The sequence below is a fragment of the Aquila chrysaetos genome, chromosome 17 (assembly GCF_900496995.4).
Source record: "Aquila chrysaetos chrysaetos chromosome 17, bAquChr1.4, whole genome shotgun sequence".
Lineage (NCBI taxonomy): Eukaryota > Metazoa > Chordata > Aves > Accipitriformes > Accipitridae > Aquila > Aquila chrysaetos.
Window position 1 is genome coordinate 808,228 of NC_044020.1, and position 18,896 is coordinate 827,123.

The window sequence follows — 18,896 nt, forward strand, 5'->3', positions numbered from 1 at the left end:
TGTTTTCAGTAGACTACACAACCTAATAAACAAAAAGAAATAACTTTACTAGATGATAAAAGATACCATGTCTCCTCTAAAGAATGCCTTTTCCAACCCCCCCCATCAGTTATGGGACCACTTCTCCTACAAAAGTCCTCAGAATATGACAGCCAATTGAGAGCTTGTTAAAGCATATTAACAATATTTATGCCTGCTTACAATACAGCAGGCCTTGAATTTTTGTAGTATCTATCCTAAAAAACCCCACGCCAAAACCAAACAAAAAACCTTTCAGGCAAAAAATGTTGCCCAAAGCACCCAAGTAGGACTTATATGTCTACATATTTGTGTATAAATAGTAAACTTGTGTGGTCAGTCCAGAGAGTTTAAAACACAGATCCTTGAAGGATAGTAATGTCTTCTGAAGACAATTCTAAAACAAGCAGAAAATTTGACCTAAGCAAAAACTGTAACTTGAATAGTCTCTTCCTTGCTTATAACAGATTAATAATCATTGATGGATTTTTTTTTTTTTTAAAGTGGCCTTGATCTACTTATTTTCCCACATATTCAGCCAAGTTTTATATATGATGAACACCACCTATGGAATTCAGCAATAGAAGCATCACAATATGAAGCAACATCCACAAAAAGCCCACACAGCACTGGGGATCTGTTGGTAATCACTTCAGTGTATGGGACACCTGCTTACTTATCAAAAGGAACACAGAACTGAACAAACTTTTGAAAAAGCCAAACTTTCCTAAGTCAGACATTGTATGTTCCACTGCCTAATGCATCAATATAAAAATGTTAACAAGACAGACTTAAGCTGTTCTCAAACGGGTGTGTCATAATACAGTAGTTTTAAATTGAAGCCAGTAAAGTATCTCGCTAAGACACTCACAGGAATTCCTAGTAGCTGGGGATCCACAGGCTGTCGAAATGGAAGAGACTCTGGATCCTGACGGTAAAGTGCCTCCAGTGTTGGCATAAGCGCTTGCCGCAACTCTTCTGGCTTGAAAACTTTGAAAAACAATCAACATTAGAAAGATAGAAGAACCAACTGTAAGGAAGAAACCTGCTGGAAAATGCGAGGTCTGTGGAAAAGACTATAGACAATGGGTTTAAGGTACTTGGCATGGCTTCTTTACCCTCTGCAACACTGAATTCTGAGGAGGATATTAAAATGATCACCTGGACACAAGGAGATGGCCAAAATATTAAAGAGAATCTTGTTTTTATCATAGGAAGACACCACTAAATTTAATAGAGCCAGTTTACATTCCAGATACAGCCCGTCTCTGAGGTCCCAAGAAAAAAACTTGTCTAGAAAATCTGTAACTGAAGTGTATTTCAAATCTCTACTGTATTGACAATTTTACTAAGGCTTAATGTCTAATACTAAAGTCTTAAAGAACTTGCCTAGAGCCAATTACAAGCACGTGTATTACTAGATATTTTTGTCCAAAAGCCACAAAGAAGAATCCATATAAACCTACTGAGTATCAATGAAAACAGCTTGGGTTTCTTCCCCCCAAAGATTTCTAAAGGGAGATTCAGTGAATTTCAGTCAAAACAGTGTTCCTGCTTACTTTTTTTCTTAGACTGCCCAGCTGCTGGAGAAGACTGAGTAGCTGGAGTAGTAGGTCTTTCTTCCCCCTCTGGTACTTCAGTCTTCACTTCAGATTTCTTCTCTTCTTGCTCCATTGGGTCTGGTTTACATTCCTCCACAACTGGTTCTACTTTAACCTGGAAAGTAGTTTGGAGCCTGTCACTTAGTGTCCTGTGAAGTCACCCAGCCACGTTTCTGTCCTTTAAACCTGTCTGCCATCCTGATCACCACTCTTTCCTAGGATTAAGGGTATCTACTTTGTAGTCAGAAGTTGCCTAAAACTTGAGCAGATGTGCTAGAATGCATCTTTAAACACTACAGTAGTAGCAATGACGAGCTGCTAACCATTCTGAGCTGCAAGTAGACACACAGGTATTTATTGAGCTCTTCAGGCAGGTCTGACAGTCTCTCATATACTGGGGCTGCTAGGATGACACTACTGGCAGCCACGCTCATAGCTCTCCTCAGTGACAAGTTGTCAGAGCCCAGTAAAGCAGCCCATCATGTACATACAGAATCACAAAATCATTTAGGTTGGAAAAGACCTTTAAGATCAAGTCCAACCGTAAACCTAACACTGTCAAGTCCACCACTAAACCATGTCCCTAAGCACCACATCTACGCGTCTTTTAAATACCTCCAGGGATGGTGACTCCACCGCTTCCCTGGGCAGCCTGTTCCAATGCTTGATAACCCTTCCGGTGAAGAAATTTTTCCTAATATCCAATCTAAACCTCTCCTGGCACAACTTGAGGCCATTTCCTCTCATCCCAATATCTGCTGTTTTAACATTTAACAGCTGCCAATAACATCTGAAGGACTGACCTGAGTGCCCTCTTACATTGGCATTTACCAAAAAACCTCACAGCTGCACACATTATCACGGTCCTCTCTGTGGCCACTGGCTTCTACCACCACTTAACCAGAAAACAGAGAGCCTTCTTTAGGAAGAAGTAGAGAAGACAACAATCAAAATAGCAGCAGGAGGCAGCACCTACAGCTCTCATTGAGCTCTGGAAGGAATGGCTTGCATGGAAACAGAAAGCATCTAGCAGCACTAGATAAAGATACTCTACCCAACAACTGGCCAACAATCTCACCTCAGATTTCTCCTCCATTTGCAGCTCTGTTTGTTCTGGTTCCCCTTCATCTGTTTTAATATCCATTTTCACTTCCTGCAAGGGTGGCTGCTGCTGCTCTGGAACAGTCTGCTGAGAGTTCACCTCTGTGCTGCTGGTGGATGGGGGGTTGGATACCTGCCCATCAATGCTTACGGCTGGCTGTGAAAGCTGAGGGAAAAAACACACATTACAAACAGGCTTCTAATGAACTTATTTTTCTTTCTCTAATTTACCTTTACCTACACTGCATTTTCACCAAGTTTAAATGCACTCTAGTCCTTCTGCTTGCTTCACCTGAAGAACATACTGCTGTACAACTCCAATTATAGAAAAACATGCAACAGAAACATGCACTAGAAGGCCTAGTATAGAGAAAATTACATACTGTTTCCCTATTGTACACCACCGCTATGCACATGTAGATATAACTGAAGACCTCATCCATGTTTCACAGTGAATTTCAAAACATGCACTACAATTCTGAAAAATACCCCCTCTCTGGAAACATGACATGGTCTGTACACTTGTCTTGATGCAAAAAAGGTTACTTCCCAAATGCAGAAAAACCTATTTTGACATTAAACATGCCAGAAGCTACCTCCATTATCACAGGCTCGCACAAAAATAAGAGACCAATTGAAAATTAAACCTTACACTTAAACATTTGCAGAGAAAGCACAATTAATTATTTGCTTACAGGTGTTGTGGGGTGCTGAGGCTGCAGCGGTGCTGTTGGTGTGGGAACTGATGCAGTCGTGCTCTGCTGTGACAAGGGTTGCTGCTGTTGCTCTGCAGAAGGGGTAACTGGAACTGGAGGCTGGACTTGTGGAGGCAGCTGTGCCTGCGGAGGCGTTGGAGTCTGCCTTTGAGGGGGGTGCATAGTTTGCGACTGTGGTCCAGGTGGCATTGCCTGAGGAGTAGGTGTGGGGGCAGAAGTGGCAGCTGCTGCTGCCTGCTGTTGCTGTGATCCCAAGCCTGGGGGCGTATGGTGAGGTGTTGGGGTTCGGCTAGGTACTGGAGAAGGAGAATTTCGGTGCATGGGAGGCTGTGGAAGAGGTGGGCAGTGAATATGGCTCCCTTGAGAACCTGGAGCCATCGCAGGAGAATTCACAGGACAGGAAGCGCTGGTCATTTGTGCCTGTGGGCAAACAAGTACACAATTGCTATGACTTGAAATAGAAAAAAGCGAGAGAAATTACTGTCAAATGGCTGCTTTCCCACAGTTACTGGCATACTTTTAAAAATGTGACAAATTGTCTGTTTTATTTTTTAAAACTTTTATTTCAAAAGGAGAAATGGTGTATCGATTTATTTTGCTCCACAAGAACATAAAGCTGTTTTATAATTTATTCAGCTCTAAAGGAGAAGTTTCAATAGAATAACTTATACTTGTCGATATACTTAAAGAGCCACACACCTACACTACCAGTTTGCAAAACATTTCTTTCTAAAACTGCAGATTTGTACATCCTGAATAAGGGACAACACACCACAGTGAAAAATTGCATTCAAATACACTTAGTGTGCCCATGCCCCCACCCGCAAAACTATAAACTGAATTTATCATCAGAAATAAGTACAGCTGTAACTGCATTATGAGATTACAAAAAATTGTATTCGTCAAGGAAAAAAGCTGTCACTCCACAGTAATCTTGCCTGCAAACTAGGAAGAAGCATCAACGAGAAGCAAACTGACGTTCCCTACTTCTTCCTGGCCTGAAAGGTTCTTGCTGAAAAGGGAGAGGGAAAGGACAGAAAGGAAACTGCTAGACTAAGTTCAGATCTTTAGTAGCGATAACCCTCCTATGCCCCAAAGCCAGCAACACACATTGATCCTGTAGAGACATGCCTTTTTATGACTTATTCCACCATCTCTTAATTTCTCAGGCTCTGCTGCTTCATTGTTCAGCAAGAAATTCTTAACTACCGCGTGCCGAGTAACAATTTCTTCTTTGCTCCATGAAAACAAACAAACTCCTCTGTCACACTTAAACTTAAGCCTGAGAACAAGCCAACAATGTTTCACCCTTGCCATACTCAGGGCTACATCAGCAAAACGCAGGGTTGCAATAAATGAATTCAGTTTATTATAATTCTAAAAGCATCTTGAGAAAACAAGTTTTCTCCATTACTACAAACTGAACAAGGAAACCAGTAAATGCAAAGCCCACTGACACTGCTTACAGAAACCAGAAACTTACTTGAGAAACTGGTGTCTGATTGCCAGGCTGAGTCATAGGCATGCTCGCTGTGTTCATTCCTGGGGAAGAAGCAGGGAACTGGGTCTGTTGTAGAAACTGATTCTGACCAGAAGGCTGGCCAACTCCTGGTTGCTGCATACGTGAAGGAAATCCCATCTGTTGGAAGAGAAAGGAACTCATTTCACACAATGTGCATACACCTCCATAACATTTTACAAAAAAAACATTTATCTTGTTGCAGAAATTGATGTTTGCTGGTTATATGTAGGATAAAATACGGAAAACCTGCTTATAGCTCCTCTCAAAAGACAGAAATTATGACGATTTCCCTTGTAAGCTAAGGAAAAGGATATTGATTTCAGATTGGGACTGTGACTTAAGATTTATTTTTGTTCCTTGTATTAAGGATGCTCCACTACAAAAAGCCACTTAAATTTAATTTTTAGGCAATTTTTCACACCAAGATCTAAAACCTTACCATAGACTGTCATGGTTTAAGCCCAGCCAGCAACTAGGCACCACGCAGCTGCTCGCTCACTCCTCCCCTCCCAGTGGGATGGGGAGGAGAAACAGGAAAAAAATATTAAAACTCATGGGTTGAGATAAGAATGATTTAATAACTAAAGTAAAATAAAATCCAATACTAACAATAATAAAATATAATCATTGTCATGAAAAGGAATAAAATAATAAAAAAACCCACAACAAAACCAAAACCACCAAAACAAAAAACCAAAAAACCCCCAAGAAAAGACAAGCGATGCACAATGCAGTTGTTCACCAGCCACTGACCAATGCCCCAGCAGCAATCCGCCTCCCCCAAGCCAACTCCCCCCAGTTTATATGCTAAGCATGACCTTCTATGGTACAGAATATCCCTTTGGCTAGTTTGGGTCAGCTGTCCTGGCCACGCTCCCTCCCAGCTTCTTGTTTGTGCACCTGCTTGCTGGCAGAGCACAGGAAACTGAAAAATCCTTAACTTAGAATAAGTACTACTGAGCAACAAATAAAGCATCAGAGTTATCAACATTATTCTCACACTAAATCAAAAACACACTGTACCAGCTACTAAGAAGAAAATTAACTCTAGCGCAGCCGAAACCAGGACATAGATGAGACAAATCTTTCAGTGGAGATGCAAGAGAGGAACCAAAGGGTCAAGAGAATGAAGAAATAATGCTTGATTTTTAAAATTTCTTGTATTTATTTATTTAATGGCAACGACAGCCAACAGAAGCAAACCTGTGAGCTCAACACCCTGGACCAAACACCCACTGACCTGGTTCATGGCCCCAGCCTGGCTTAGCTGTCCAGGGTGCTGAAGAGGAGGGGTTTGCCGGGGTCCCATCGGTGACAGCTGCATGTTCATCTGGCCAAACTGATTCATTCCTGTGAGTTTGTGCCAAGAAAACACTTATAAACAAAGGCCTGAATTCTCCTTTGGGCACCGTTCAACATTAGGAGAAGAAATGCTGTCAGTCTCTTCCTAATTTTGTTTTCTAGCAACCAGTTATCATGCATGCAATACTATAAAGGAAATATTTCCTTCTATCAACCAGTTACATGGAATAATTTTAAATATAAAGTGTCCAAGCCACCACACTCCTTCAGAATACAGGCTAGTTTTTTCCCCCCGAAAGACTTGTTTCCACTAACTGTTATCAAAGCTCTGAAGTTTGAGAACTGCTGGAATACATGATAAAAAAGAAAGTGTCACATCTACTGCTGAAGATCAGCTTTCTACAGAAAGTAGAATTATCTTAATTACACATTAGAAATTCACTTATTGAATGCCAAACTGTATCTTCACTTCCTTAAGCACTTCGTATGTTGGCTACAATACTTCTTGAATATGTAACAAAGGTTTGGCCCCTTCCTTCTGAGCAGTAATTCTCACCATCTTCCCTCTGCCACCAACATGTCCTCATCTAAGGTGGTTAGGCCTACCATGTTTGACTGACCCCACCATCCTATGTTCACATGATCAGAAGTTCCAAAAGCATCAGGTTCTTCATTTAACAGAGCAAGTAGCTAATATGCAGCTCTTAAATTCATAAGATCATGAAATGCTATTAGAGATATATATAGCTTTTAAAATATATAATATATATACACCTATGTAAGTATTATACAATATAGATAGCTATTTTCTTAATCAAATGGGGAAACTGCAGGTGAAAAAAGGGCTATGACAGTTCAGCAAGAGCTGCCCAATTCCAACATTCCTTCAAAATCACAGTAGTGAATTTTCTTCAAATACTTACCTGGCTGTGCCTGCATGCGATTCATCATCTGGTTTGGCACATTGGCACGTATCAGGGTTGGGTCAGGAAGAGGACCATCTGGAAAAAAAGATACTGGAATAAGATTATGGCATTTAGAAGACCGAACATTTTAGTGAGAATTTTATACATGGGTTTTAGTGTGTAAAACAAAAAGAATTTAAAAAAAGTACAGACACAGTCCGGTAACTCTAAACACTCTTGAAGAGTCCTCAAAGTGTGAAGCAAAACCAAAAAAATTGAAAATATAAGCATGTCCCAATTGACAGAAATAAAATACCCTCCAACTTAAGAGTCAGCTTTCAGAAACTGAAGACAAATTTGAAGTATGCTATCAAGGTACAACTACAGTGTCAGTAGCTCACAAACATTCCAAACCACAAGAACTTCTACAGACCACTCTACACAGTTACTGCACCTCTATATTTAAAACACTATGAAAACTATATGGTTCGACAGAGTATTTACCAAAGCTCTGAAGTTTGAGAACTACTGGAGTACATGATAGATAACCGGAAGTGTCACATATACTGCTGAAGATCAACTTTCTGCAGAAGTTACAGCAAACAAAGTCACAGCATCAACCTTTAATGATCTTTCTTGGATCTTGGTAATGCATCTTGGTAAATCCTGTTCCGACTTCAAGCATAAAAAGACCCAGAACTGGATTCACCAAGATACATTCAAATTTAAGCAGGAGAAAAAGAACTCAGATGAAGATTCTTGTAGCATGTGCCTGGAGCTACTGGATCTTTATGCAGTGTTAGGAAAAAAACAGGAAGTTTTTTGAAAAAACTTCCTAACTCAAATTTTGACCCTATGTTCTCAGACAACTTAATACAGTGTCACTGACAGCTATATATCTGTTTCCATGAAGTATCTTAAGAACTCCATTCTTCACTGTAAAGTATCTAAGAACATGCAAGAGTGAAAGAATCAAGGATGAAAATCCTCTTCTTTTGAGAAGAAAGCTCTTGGGACAGAGTTGGGACAGGGGGGGGGGGGGGAGGGGAATGCTATACAAAGTATGTCTGCAGAACCGTTGCACGTAGTTTTAAGCAACACGGCTTCAGTCTCCAGAGCTGTCAGTTCAGAATCACAGAGGGGAAAAAAAAAAAAAAATAATCTTAAAGCAGACTGTGGCTCAAATAGTTAAAATATTAGTTCTTTTACAGTTAAATCAGAGTATTGAATGCAATTTTATTTAGAAATGTACAGTTTAAAATCCTGATTTTCGATTATTTACAGGTCTTAACTGGAAATACAAGATTACAATGTCAGCAGATGCCTCTCTCCACTTTCTAACTAGAAATATCACCCACAATAATTCGTTACCTGTTCTTAACTGTTACCCAAATAAAAATATACTAGATACCTGACAGATTACAGCACCTTGTTCCTTCCTAATGTTTGTGAAGAGACTTTAAACTCTTTAGCAGCAGGATAGTTTTGATCATTAACTCCTCTCCAAAGTCAATTTTATTCTAATATACAAATGCATAGTTAGCAGGGAATCTAGTAATAATCTGTTTAGCATTAGGAAGGTCAATTCAAGTACCAGAACTACTGTGAAATAGAAGACAGCTGCATAAAGAAAAAAGTGAAATCTGGTTTTCATTGCATGCTGGAAAGGCCATTTGTCCAAAAAAACAGACGCAGCACAGAACAAGCACTACCTAAACTTTCAAAGGCATGAACACCTAAGCACTTCATCATACTCTCTACTTAGCAACAACAGTAGTAGTAATGATAATTTTAAACACCACACAACTAAATATTATGAGAAGATATTTCTCTTATTGTAACTGAAGTTATCTTTAAATAAATTAATTCTAAAGGTGAATCTAACAAGACTGAAGTTCTACGTTAAGGATGCAACTTAACCTCCATTCCCTCCCCCCTGAAAGTAAGTGTAAATGTTTACAATATTTCAATTTGTTCAGAAGACTAAATGCTTTTAGATAATCTATGGTCGTTAATTAACACATAAGCAGAGCAAACATTTTGCAAGTACTTCTGAACAGAGGAGAAAGTTCTCTTTAACTATGAGCAAGCCAGGTACCTGTGAAACAAGAAGGGCAAAACGGTCACCCGCCTACCAAAATGACAGTAGAGGATTCCCCTGCACCAGGTATTCAGTAACCCAACTGTTCTTACTTGCAGACATCCCTGGCTGCGGCTGTCCCATACTGGGCCCTTGATTCATGGGAGCCTGTGGCATGCCCGGAGCATTTGGGATCATGTTTTGCTTCTGCAGCCTGGTTCTTCGTTTCTCCTCCAGCTCCTTCTGAATCTTATAGATCTTCTCCGCTAGCAAGTGATAGTACTCTGCCTGTTGGGGAGCAATACAAGTCAGGAAAGGACAGGGGACACACATTAAGCAAAGGCAACAGGTCACAGTGATCCAAGCTCGGAAAACAGCCTTCCACACACGCATTTCAGCTTGGGTGGGGGTAGCTCTCCCTTTACAGGGGCTCCTGCACAGATAGGAGGGCAAAACCAGAGCACTGCTCAGGGCATTGCTGGCAACCATTAGACCAACACCAGACGTTTCTCTTGTCGTGTCCGACGCTTCTTTGGGAGAATCACAGTGAAGAGCTTCACGCTGCCTTCACGGAACCCCGAGAAGTCTCAGGCACAGCACAGCCCAACGGGGAACCCCCCTGACTCCCGGCACACCCAGGCAGAAGCCTGCAGCTGGCTGGTTCCTAGACCCCATCCAGCAGCCCCTGAACACACGCTTCCTCAGCCTGGGACTCTCAACTGTGCTTTCACTCCCCTTCCTCCCCAATCACTATGCGGTCGGGGGGAGAAACACACGACTAGATGACAGAGGATGACATCTCACCCTGCTGTTTGCCGATTCATACATATCCCCTTCCACCTTCCGAGCATATGCCACCAGATTCTCCATACGCCGATCCTTCAGTGCTGCAGGGTCAGGAGTAGGAAATATGGCTTGGACTCTGGGGGAGGGAAAACAAGAAAAAGAAAAGCACGCCAGTGATTAGGATGTCCCCAGGCAGGGACATCAGCGCTAACCCCAGTGATCTGATCCGAACACAAAGCAGCAAGCAAGTCTTCTGACAGACTGTGGCACAGCTACTGCTCCTGGGGGACGCTGCCCCCACGTCCATGGCTTGAGTACAGAGCGGACACTTCCACTACAACAGCCCCAAACCAGCAGATGCAGCTCCATCCATCTTTCAGGCTTCTGCTTTCCCTTCTCACGGGCCCTGACAAAACTCACTTCGTGGCCCCCTAGTTTTGGAAGCCAGGCTTCCTCCTGCTCCCCCCACCTCAGAAGCAGCAGCTCACCCAACAGCAGATTGTTTTGATATTAGCTACTCACAATTTGTGAACAAGGTGGTTTCGGAGATCCTGAGTAATGTCTTCATGCCACTGCTTTCGAATTCCGGTATTGGATGGTTGAGCTGTTGGCATGGCTCCCAAACTGGCAACGTTGGTGCTTTCACTCATCATGGGGCTTCAAAAACAGAGCAAGAATTGAGGGCAAAAGTCTAGTCCAAGCTTAGTCATCTTACAGTCATAGCCTCTTTTAGAATAATGTTAGGACAAAGTGCTAGTTCAGCCATTCCCTAATCAATGGACAAACTCTGCAGAAATAGCTGCACAGACACCAAAACAACGCCATGAAAGAGTACATGCTGTCCTACCCAAGGATTTGGAAAACTGCAACAAAAGCTACAAAATCCAAAGGGAGAGATAGCCATCAATGGCATTTACCCCACTGTTTATGTAAGAAGTGCCATGAGATCAAAACAAAATCACTGGGGTGCAAAGAATAATTCAACTTACTTTTGAGAATTCATGGTTGAATGTAACATTGAGTCAGGCAGCAGATTAGGGGTTTGAACCCCTACTCCTCCGTTCACTCCCATTGGATTTGCACCTAGAAAACAGAGGAATAAGTATTCTTAAATGAACAGGCCATTTACTGTGCAAAACCAGTAATTGCTCAGCAGTAACAAGGGTCTAGGCTTTCAAGTACTTTGACTTTTGTGAAGGGAGTACTCTCTTTACCCTCTTCCTTTTACAAACTTAGAAAAAGTCTGAGGCACAACACTGGTGACCTCCAAGTGGAGCACCACACCACATTACTCCTCTGCACACCTTCCTGAACTTCTCAAACAAGCAATTTCAATATGCTGCAAACATTATGTACTAGAGTCCTTTTCTGTGATTCCCTAACTAAAGATTCAACATTACCAGCCACTTCTGGTTTTTTGTTTAGAAGCGGTTGGGTTTTTTTTTTTCCTCATTCAGGGGTTTAGGATATATATTCACAAAGGCTTCAAAAACTTAAAACATCAGCTACCACCTACATCTGACAAGGTCCCCTCTCACCCACTCCGTACTTAAGGATCCTACAACTAACTCCAATGTTTGTACTAGGAAGGAAAACCTGACAATCCTTTGCAGGAAAAACCTCTAGTAATTTGTTACATACCAAAATCTGCTTTTCTGAATCACAGCAGACCTCAATCACCATAAAAAATAGCCTATTTTCCTCACAGACTACAGTTAAGACTCAAATAGTGAAGAAAAATGAGGCACATTTCTGTCTGGAGCTTCTGAATAGAATACTTTCTGAAGTTGAGAGTAGCATGAAAGCCATTACCAAGCTTCACATGTATTTAGGACATCCAAATCCTACAGAATCTGCATTTCAAGCCAAATTAGACATTGTATACAAGAGAAATCCACTGAAATTAAGTATATCGAGCCTAACACATACCTCTAATATCACAACCAAGTGTTTAACAGTCTTTTCATAAAGCTGCCTCCCACCTCCCTTCCCTTAGTCACTTTCTTCTCCTTCCCAAATTCACTTTGCAAGCTGGTGTAGAAGACAACTGTCAACCTTTGCCTTAACTCTCCCTTTTCAACTGCCAAAATCAACCATTTGTTTGATCTACTTAGGACTGTATCTTTTCACATCTCAGTCCTCACCAAATCCTGCTGTTTCTCCTAAACTAGCCCAGTTGTCATGTAGGCCATGACCTGGTAATTCCTATCCCACCTGTTGTTATTCCCTCCTTAGCCACCCATTCCTAATAATGAAACAACAGCCAAAAGTCTACACTCTCCATGCTCCTTCTTTCTACATTAAGCTTCAGTTCTTCACTCTCCAAGAGCTTTTCAACACCATCTCATTGGATTTTCTTATCAGTGCTACAAGGAGTACCCAATAAGAACACACAGGCCAAACTCTGTACCTATTAAAAAAAAAAACAAAAACAAAACCAAAACAAACAAACAAAACCCCCAGAGAACCATTTTGCTTCAGAAAAATGGATGACATGTTCCTTTCAACCCCCTTGCTATAACATTTTGGAGCGTCTAGAAATTCACCTATTTGTAAAACACTCTAATGCACAGTAGAAAACCGTATTATTTTAATCTAATTAAGACTAAGCTCTCAGGACCACCCCCACCCCTTTAAAAAAAGAAAAAAAAAAAGCTTCACACACTAGAAGGCAAATTTTTAGCAGTATACAAGTCACATGCAACCTATGAGGACCAGTCAACTCGTTAACAAGTCTACTCTACCCAACAACATTTTCTTGAGTAACTCGGAAGTAGCATGTTCTTTGGTGCAGAAACAGCACACTGAACTGCAGCCTGCAACCAACTGCTACTTTCCTCTGCAATCTCTCAGGTCCTTCCCCATGGAATTCCTGTGCATACACAGCACTCATTCCGTATGCAAGCTTAACATGGGTCATACAGGTAGGATCACTACAATCCCATACAAGCTTGTGATAAATCTCCACCAGCTCATTTTTCCTCCTTTCCATTAAAAAAAACAGACCTCTACTTAAGCAACTCAAGCAAAGAGCTGGGGGTGAGAGAAATTCCTGTGATGTAATCTCAAAGTATCAAAATTACAATTTGATGGTTAAAAACTTCATTTGACACTAGTGATAGCCAGGTTAGCATTAATTGCACTTCAAATTAACGTAGTCTTTTGTGATTTTTGGAATAAGCCACCCACACAATTTACAGTTACCTGAGTCCACATGACAGAATTCAGAGAGAAAGTCTGTTATTTACTACTTTCCATTTTTAAAAACAAACATGTCTGAGGTACAACTGTAAAATGCTGCAGTCTGAGTGACAAGGAAGTACACTTGAATACAGGCATTCCAATGCATCCATTTCCAATTAAAAACTCCTAAAAAGCCCCAAACTTGCATTATAGTACAATTATAAAGCTACAAAACAACATTAAATAAAATGCTTTGGAAAATTGGTTCTCAAATAAAATAAAAAAAAAAAAATTGTTTTTCCAAAGAAAATACTTTTCCCAGAGAACTTGTTTACCAAGAGAATGCATCTGGGCCCTCTAATGTTCCTGTTCCACTAAGTAGTTTGCTATCTCAAGTCTAAAATATTGCAAAGCCATACCTTTTGCAAATTAACTAGCAGTATTAAGCTAGTAGGTTAAGAAAATTTGCATTAGATATAGCATGGGAAAGTTGCCTGTAGTTTGCATTTTAACATTAACAGATAAACTTACTCATAGGATTCATAGGGCGCAGACCCTGGGGTGACTGTCCTTGTTGCTGATTCTTCACTTGAGCCTGGGGCTGTGTCTGCATCTGGTTCCCTTGATAGGTCAGTCCAAGGGCTGCGTAGGCTCTCTCGATGGAGCTGGGGTCTATCTGACTGGTAGTGTTTATGCTGGGCGTTGCCTGCTGCCCCACGCCCACAGAGCCAGTATTTGCAAGTCCTACTGCAGCTCCGCCCAGCAGCGCTGGAAGAGACATATCAAGTTAATAAGGACAGCACCAGGTAGCCAAAGAGGTCCATGGAAACAGGGAAAGAACATAAAGAGTGCACTGGCTGTTCAGAACTAAAACATCTCCTTCTAGGAGCACGCAGAGAAGAGACTGGGTCTGGAAAACCTGTCATGAAACAGGGAGACAAGTTTTGACCCAACCAGCCATTCCAACAATATGCTGTTTTCCCTTTGAGCTGCTGAGAGGAAATCCCACTCTAAGTATTTAGGACACATCTGTTTGCTTCAAACTGAAAACAGGCACACCATGTCACAGAGGCTGAAGGCAGAAAGGTACATACAAGCTCTTCAGTAGTTATTGTAATGCCTTTTTTTTTTTTTTTTAATAATTTTCTTAAAATAAGAAATAGCTTAGCTCACATTAGTCATGAGAAGAGCCCAAAGTAACAAGAAAGGAGAAAGAAACAACATACAGGTAACACAGTGACAAAAACCTTGCCAAAGATTTTGGCATGAAGACCAAGGGGCCAAAAAGAGAAGGGGGAAGAGACATCTGATGCAAAACAAAGGATGAAGACAGAACCGAATATCACCAGGGCTGAAACGACACAACCCTCTGTGTGTGTACACGTCTCCAGAACCCGGCCAGCTGGAAGAGGTGGCAGTGAAAAGCCAATCATTTGGTTGAGAGAGCTATGACTTGTTCACCCTTACCACTCACCTGCTAGGAAAATCCAATAAAGTTAAAAAGCTTCCATAAACACAAGTTATCAGAGACAGAAAAATACTCTGCAACTCTAAAGCAAGAGGAAAGTCATATTACATGTTCCCAGGTTCAAGAGCACCACCACTATCACCTGGGTACAAGAAAGTTTAACTCCCAACATGCCTTTTACGGTTTTTCCAATACACAGAATTCCCCAGTAGACTTACATTGTTGATTTCTTTTGTCCCCAGCATTTTTGAGAGGCAAACATACAGGACAGTCATGTCTTGTACAATTCTTCCAGTGCGAGATGATTTGTCGGGAAGATGCGCAATGTGCCACTGAGAAAGGGAGGGGAATGAAAAACTGTTACAGACTACTGCCAGTATCTCCACATGATCAACACAAACCAGGCAGGGAGCAGCTATTTCTCTCAGGGTACACATCTATATCAACTTGGGTCAGTAAAGTATTACTTGAAATAGTTCAGCACTAACTAGCCCTGAAAATGGAGCCAGATTTCTTCAACTACTATTGGCTCAACTAAAGCTTACTTGAAAGCTCTAAGTTATACGCCCAAGCCTATGTCTCCCTGGCTTGAAGGATAACACCATATACATCAGGCATAGGCAGACTGTACCAAGCAATTGAGATGCCAGCAATTGGCACAACCTGGACAAGCCCAGGCTACCAAAAAGATAGTATACATTTTCCTTGGCTACTAGGACAGACTAAGAGTTCACCAGTGCCAGTAGCAGCTTAATTCCTCGCTAGCTATTGCTTGAGATTTGTCTCTTCCGTTTAAGGGAGACAGGTAGACTCCTACTTGCAGATTCCTGCTTTGTGTCTACCCTTATCAGAAGGCAGCATCCAAAAGATCTTACAGTGAGTTACAAAGTTAAGCAAAACATCTTCATGCATCTTTGTGCTACCTTGTCCCCTCTAAGTTGCCTAAACTTTAAAGACTCAGAAGAAGTTTATGATTTCCATTCTTAAGGGGACAGATAGGTTAAAAAAATTCTACTTCCCAAGCCACCCACCACTAGTTCTCCATCTCTTTCTAGGAGCCCTTCTTGTCCTGGAAATGTTGACCACATCTATATAACCACTTCTCCACTTACCCTGGCAAGATTTGCCAGCCTGACAATGTGTCATGTGGTTCAGGACATTCTTCATGGTTCGGCAATGAGGGAGGTTGCACTGTCGGACCTCCCCGTTGGCCTGTTCCCGCCGCTGACACTTGTGAGCATGTAAGAGGAGAACTAGTTGCTGCTGAATGAGTTTACGTTTTTCTGGATCTGCTGTCGGTGCTCCAGACCCCATTCCTTGAGAAGCTGCTGGCCCCATCCCAGCTTGCTGAACTTGGGGAGCCTGCTGCTGGCCCTGGAGAAGGTGGAAAGGAAATTCCCAGAAATAAATCTGTTTTTGAGAATAATCCATTTAGCAAGTAAACAACAACAACAAAAAAAAAATCAAAGAAGAGAAACAACTACTACATTCTGTGATTAAGGGAATAGCCCACCTACCTGTAGTTCTGGATGACTCATATTAAATATACCCCTTAGCAACAGTCCTGGCAATAATTCTCTTGCCAGCCACAATTTCTTCCCCATATTACTCTCCTAGTCCTAGCTCTTGCTTTATCCAAGACCATCAGAACTTTGCACATACTCACAGGTTAATCTGCGGTGCTAGACCAACCAGAAAATATTAATAGCACTTAGACCTCAAATCTCCTCCTCATTTTGGAGGCTAGAAAGTTGCATCCACAATTCTTGCATTAATGGAAGAAAGCACCTCTTAGAGTGAATAGAGTTTTCCCTCTATTTCAGTATAAGGTGCCTCAATTTTGACTGTTCCTAGAAAAGGAGAATGAAGTGGAAGTTCTGGGAACCTTTTTTCATCAGGAGACTTGGACGTAGGCATTCAAAACAAGCATCTCCCACTCTCTGCTAGAGATGAAGCGCAACTTCAGGATAATACATGCCACAGAACTAATGTCAAGTGTGGCAACATCTAGTACTTCTTCTGTACTTCTCTATTTCTTCAGATGACTCTGTATTTCTTCCAGGTGAAATTTGAGGAGTACTCAGCAAAGAAGAGAGGCTCAGGGACTCTATGTTGCTTCTATCACTTCAGTGCAACAGTCTTCAGTTTCTAACAGACTCTTCACAGAGGGTTTTAGAGGATGTTTGCGGAGATCTCCAGATCTTCAGAGCTCAGCTACCTGCATTTCTAAACCCTGGTTCTCCCATAGCTCTTCAATACTAGTATTACCTTCCATTTTACAAGGGGACTATACCAATTACTTAGTCCCCTTAGGGTTTGTATATTTTAACGTGACCATAACTGCCTTGTTTGCAGCCTATCATTCTAAACGACAACTGAGATAGCAGCAACTTTTCATTCCTACATTCAGCTGGGTAGAAGTTCAACTTCAAAAGAGTTATATACTCTGCACTGAACACAAGCTTGACAGCTGGGGTTCTAAGCAGCAAGTTTTGGCTGCTTCTTTATTGGTTCATACAACCAACTGGTTTGCTAGACTTCTAATGTTTCATGCTCAACTTAAAAAAACATTAAATAAAACTCACAGGATTGAGCTCTTTTTAATTCAAAGGTACCAATGTTACCTGGAAACGTTTTTCAGCAACAGTTACTAAGATCAAGAGACTGACCCTCCCAGGCAGTGGGCAGAGGGGTGGACTTTGAAGCGGGGAGAAACACAAGCTATATTCAGAAATGTGAATTTCCCACCATTCTTACTTCCCCTTTCCTTAAGTCCTGCGGCAGTAACAGTGTGGAGGGGAAAGGGGGAGGCAACAGGGCTACTACAGCAACAACTGGCAGGGAACCTCCAGCATCAGGACTGTTGTGTGTCATCATGTTAATTCAGAACAGAAACAAACACGCGACTGGGGCTTCTAAGCCTTATCATAGGCAATACTTGTTTGAGAAGGGATACTTCTTTCTCCCAAAAGCATCAGTGAGTACAAGTAGGAAAACAATCCTTGAGACAAAGCTACACTGAGAAGGGGCCCAATATACCAATCACAGTAGAAGGGATGGGAGAGTAGGGCAGAGGTGTCCAAACAGGTGGCAAAGCTCACTTCAGTTAAGGAGCTCCATTTCATTTTCTCTGCTAACAGGGTTTGAAGGGTGAAGAGTGGAGATGCAGCTTATCAACAGGGAAAGCACAACCCAGCCCTCTCCCTCCTACCAGACTTTTTAGGAGATGAAGCAAGCACATTACGTGTGGATTCAGAGCATGCATTCACACCAGGTACGACTGCTGCAAAAAACTTACAACATGCCAACAACAGTGCACGTTGCTCCACTTTGGTCTACTACAACATCTGGAGACACCTTTCATTCTACTTACCATGTTAGGCATTCCTGCCCCAGGAACTGGCTTCTTATCCATTGGAAACTGTGGTAAGCTATTCTGCAGTCCAGCTTTATTCTGCATCTGAGGCCCAAGTCCACTGGCTCCAATTTGCTGCCCGGTATTCTGACTATATGGCTGGCCGTAAGGGCTGGGATTGCTCATCATTCCCATCTAGGAATTAAAATGGTAAGATGTTCAAGTACTATAGCTTAAGTTCACAATATAAAAGGCAAATGAATACTTCAGAGAAGCAAAAGTGATCACAGCCATGAACCAGCTGCAATGCAATAGTGATCCACATGCTTCCCCTGCTCCTTTACGTGCATGTATTTACCCATCACACAACATTAACTCCTCAACCAGACAGTTCCTATAAACACAGCAAAGCCAACTTACCAACCTTTGAGGTCAGTCTGGTCAGAATTGGCCTGATTATTTCTTTATAAAAGATTTTGTTGAGCAGATTTCTCATTTCAGCCTTCCCAATCACAAATTTGTACCATGGACTATGTAACTCACAAGTCTGGAAAAATTCTTCTGCTCCCTGCATCTGTGCAGACTCCAAACAGAGACAAATACCACCTTCATTCATACCAGCAGGGTTTATCGCCAAAACCTCCTACCCAACTGTCAGCACTCTCACAGCTCCTCTCCAGACAGCCATTAACAATGCATGTCTGCATTTGCAGTACACAACCGGTTTCCATTTAAGAAAACACCATAGGCATAGGTAACACCACACACAGTCACAGTAACTCATTTGCAGTGAGCAGTAGTAGAGGTCAAAGGACATGGTAGGAAGGAACTCTGCAAACAAAACAAACCTATTGAACCA

The 18,896-nt window shown here is 41.7% G+C and overlaps 1 protein-coding gene across 3 annotated transcripts in view; it reads right to left on the minus strand.

Annotated features, from left to right (window-relative positions):
* The window catches only part of EP300 (E1A binding protein p300), a 68,281-nt gene that overhangs the window by 22,815 nt on the left and 26,570 nt on the right, over nt 1–18,896 (minus strand). For all 3 annotated transcript variants that reach the window (XM_041129547.1, XM_041129548.1, XM_030040387.2), the window contains 15 exons: nt 18,056–18,232; nt 15,795–16,056; nt 14,901–15,014; nt 13,746–13,982; nt 11,021–11,114; nt 10,554–10,688; nt 10,050–10,167; nt 9,359–9,533; nt 7,184–7,261; nt 6,199–6,308; nt 4,920–5,075; nt 3,416–3,856; nt 2,698–2,886; nt 1,578–1,734; nt 890–1,008 (listed from right to left, as the gene is read on the minus strand). In XM_041129547.1, coding sequence (XP_040985481.1) covers nt 890–1,008; nt 1,578–1,734; nt 2,698–2,886; nt 3,416–3,856; nt 4,920–5,075; nt 6,199–6,308; nt 7,184–7,261; nt 9,359–9,533; nt 10,050–10,167; nt 10,554–10,688; nt 11,021–11,114; nt 13,746–13,982; nt 14,901–15,014; nt 15,795–16,056; nt 18,056–18,232 — 2,562 coding nt within the window. The remainder of the gene's footprint in view (nt 1–889; nt 1,009–1,577; nt 1,735–2,697; nt 2,887–3,415; nt 3,857–4,919; nt 5,076–6,198; nt 6,309–7,183; nt 7,262–9,358; nt 9,534–10,049; nt 10,168–10,553; nt 10,689–11,020; nt 11,115–13,745; nt 13,983–14,900; nt 15,015–15,794; nt 16,057–18,055; nt 18,233–18,896) is intronic.